Source organism: Callorhinus ursinus, unplaced genomic scaffold (genome assembly GCF_003265705.2).
Source record: "Callorhinus ursinus isolate GAN/ISIS: 27379988/994484 unplaced genomic scaffold, GSC_fseal_2.0 scaffold41, whole genome shotgun sequence".
Taxonomy (NCBI): Eukaryota; Metazoa; Chordata; class Mammalia; order Carnivora; family Otariidae; genus Callorhinus; species Callorhinus ursinus.
Genome location: NW_027397103.1, coordinates 7,863,897 through 7,866,767, shown reverse-complemented (window position 1 = coordinate 7,866,767; position 2,871 = coordinate 7,863,897). Strand labels below are relative to the sequence as shown.

The following is a 2,871-nucleotide window of genomic DNA, read 5'->3' as shown; positions in this document are numbered from 1 at the left end:
CCCATATCATCGGACCATGGGCTAACACTCAGAGGGCACCCAGCCGCGTTAGTGCTTATTACCCCCTGTCCTGGGCACTGAGCTGTGTGTTTCTCACTGAACCTGCACGGCAACTTTACAGGCTGTGTGCTATCCTTCTGCAGACGATACTCAATAGGAGTAGAACGATGCGTGATAATGCTGGCGCACACTTCCTGAGTGCTTGTCCCGTGCCGGTTATGTGGGGCTAAGTTCTGTATGGGGATCAATTCACTGAGTCCTCCAACAACCCACTGCATGGGGTGCTATTATTCCCACTTTACAAATGGAGAAACTGAGGCACAGAGGGTTTTGATTACTGGTCTCAGGCTGGGCCCAGTGTGTGTGTGCTCCTGGCGGTCCCTCGACGCTGTTGTACTCTTTTTAGGGGCACAACACTCAGAGGGGACGGACGGGTCCTTTGCCTACTGCTGGGCCCCTGGAAGAGGAGGTGGGGAGAGAGCCCAGCCCATGCTGGCCCAGCCTCCCTCCCTGGGCCCCAGCCCTCTGCCCTTGATGTCCTTGACCCTGCACGGCAAGGGGTCACCATCTCATCTGTATGGCTCCCACAGAGAGCCAGGACGGCTCCCAGTGCATCACCGGGTGGCAGTCACGCAGGAGCCTGTGTGTCATCTCCATCCATCTTTCTCCAACCGCTCCCTGTCAGGAAGCAAAGGAGGCCAGGCTTGTGGGGGGAGGAAGAGGGAAAGATGGATGGGGCGGGGGCGGGGGTGGGGCGGGGGGCTCGGAGGCCTGGATGGGCACAGAGGGGGAGGAGGATAGGGAGAGGAAGAGGGCAGAAAATAGGAGAAAGAAGGAAGACAGGGAGGAAAGGTCCCAGGGAAGGAAAAGAGAAGTGGGCAGGAGGGGGAGGGAAGGGGTGAGAAGGAGCAAAGGCAGAGGCATTCGGAAGAGGGTTGGGGAGGGGGCCAGGGTGAGGAAGGGGACGGGAGAAAGAAGGCTAGAGGATGTAGAGTCCTCGGAGGGGAGTTCTGGAAGGGGAGACCCAAGGGAGTGAGCTGAGAGGCAGGGAGGCGAGGAGGAGGGCTGGAGGGCCGCCAGCCCTTTTGTCGATTTGTTTTCTCAATCACAGAGGCCCTGCCTCTACTCGGGTGTGCACTGGCGCAAATGCTCAGCGCTAGTGTAGGCTGGGGGGGCAGGGGGCTCCCTGCAGGTGCACCTTCAGGGCCGGGCCCAATTCATCCTAGACCCTAGAGGGGGCCCCAGCAAAGAAGAGAGACCCTCAGCCCCCACTGGTCTTGGACCCTCAGGAGGACATTGACTCCGGGGAGGGGAGATTGATGCCTTCATGCGGAGTGACTGACACTCTCTTCCTCCCCTTTGCAGATCCTACCCATCCCCCAGCCTTTCCCCATTCAGGTCTCTTCTGTCTCCTCCCATTCAAGTGGAGTCAGTGGAGTCCCTCTTGCCCAGGATTTAGCCCTTAACTTATGGCTGGGGAGTCTCAAACTGAAATGAAGAGAGCGGCCAGGCAGGTAACATACATGGAGATGGCTGATCAGGTTCCCTTGGGGCAATAGGGAATGGTGGGGACTGTGGCAAACTGAGGAGAGTTTGAGAATATCCCAACAGGGGCCCAACAGTGTCCCAGGAGGAAATAGATGACATTTTCAAGTTAGGATAACCCAACAGGGTTTATTTACAAGGGACAAATTACAAAGGTGTGCGGATGGTGGAGAGGAACCAAAGGGATAGAGGAGAAATGTGACAGGAATAGCCGAGGAACCATGACCACCTCTGGGCCAGGAGGATGAGCAGGGAGATTGCAGGGGGCAGGGATCCAGGGGAAAGCCTCACGCTTTTCTCACCCTCCAGTCTCCTGCTGGTGCCTCTCCTTGGCCGACTCCATCTGGAAACCAGAGGGAAGGGAGCCCGTTAGTGAGTCCACATGGGTCAACTTCCTGGGACCGGGACAAGATAGAAAAAAAAGTGGAGAATGGATCTGAGGAGACAAATAGAATATATCTGGGATAGCATGGCCCACCAAAGCTGTTAAAATTTATTATATTTTAAACACTGTGTCGTCTAAGCATAATACAAAATTCAGCCCTTGACCCGCCAGTTGGAGATTTTTTTTTTTTAAACCACTTTCTTTAATATACAAGAAACACACGAGACACAAAGAGAGCCCCCAAAAGCACTCAGTCCCCGAGCTGGGAGTTTGTGGGGGAGGTTGAAGACAATAAGCCTTTCCAGTCTCCCAGGGAAAGATGGGGTTGAGGGGACGCAACATCACTAGGCCCCCGGTGAAGCCAGTGCTGGGGCCATAGTCGGCCTAGTTCTCCACCAAGTTTGGAAAGGGCTGATTTTCCTTGTCCTGGTCCTGGCCCCGCTCCCACACTCGGCCTCCAGTTTTCAGAAGTCGTCCAGTTCCCAGAATGGCCCCTTCTTTTAGCTCCCTAGCATTGTCACTCAGGGGAGAAGGCCGCTTACCCTGTCGTGGTGTCGGAGTTCCAGGGGAGTTGTCATCCTGTAGGATTGTGAGGGGAGATCTCCCTAGTACCTTGCCAATTGCTTTACGTCTATTGTGCTTAAAACCCGAAGATCGGGGAGTCTCAGGGTCTCTCGAGGGCTTGTCCGAGCCCTGGCTGGCCATGGGGGTTTCTGAGGGTTGTCCTGCTTCCTCCTTGGAGAACACCTGCTTGGAGGGGAGCTCAGTCTGGCTCCAGGGTGGCATCTGGTCCTCAAGGGAAAACCGCGTGCCCAGAGGCAAGTCCAATTCAGAAGATGAAGTTGCCTCGAAGAGCAGAACAGGCTCTGGGGGCAGATTCGAGCTTTGAACTCTTTTTTTTTTTTTTCTCCACGCAGAACGTGCCCTCTTTAATACCCATC

General features: G+C 55.4%; 1 protein-coding gene across 1 annotated transcript in view; it reads right to left on the bottom strand.

The window, feature by feature from the left end:
* Positions 1–2,232: 2,232 nt before the first annotated feature.
* LOC112837491 (cell division cycle-associated protein 3-like) overlaps positions 2,233–2,871 on the bottom strand; it is a 1,755-nt gene continuing 1,116 nt past the window's right edge. Inside the window, exon 2 of the mRNA XM_073880951.1 lies at positions 2,233–2,813. Within this exon, the coding sequence (XP_073737052.1) occupies positions 2,315–2,813 (499 nt within the window). The 3' untranslated portion in view covers positions 2,233–2,314. The remainder of the gene's footprint in view (positions 2,814–2,871) is intronic.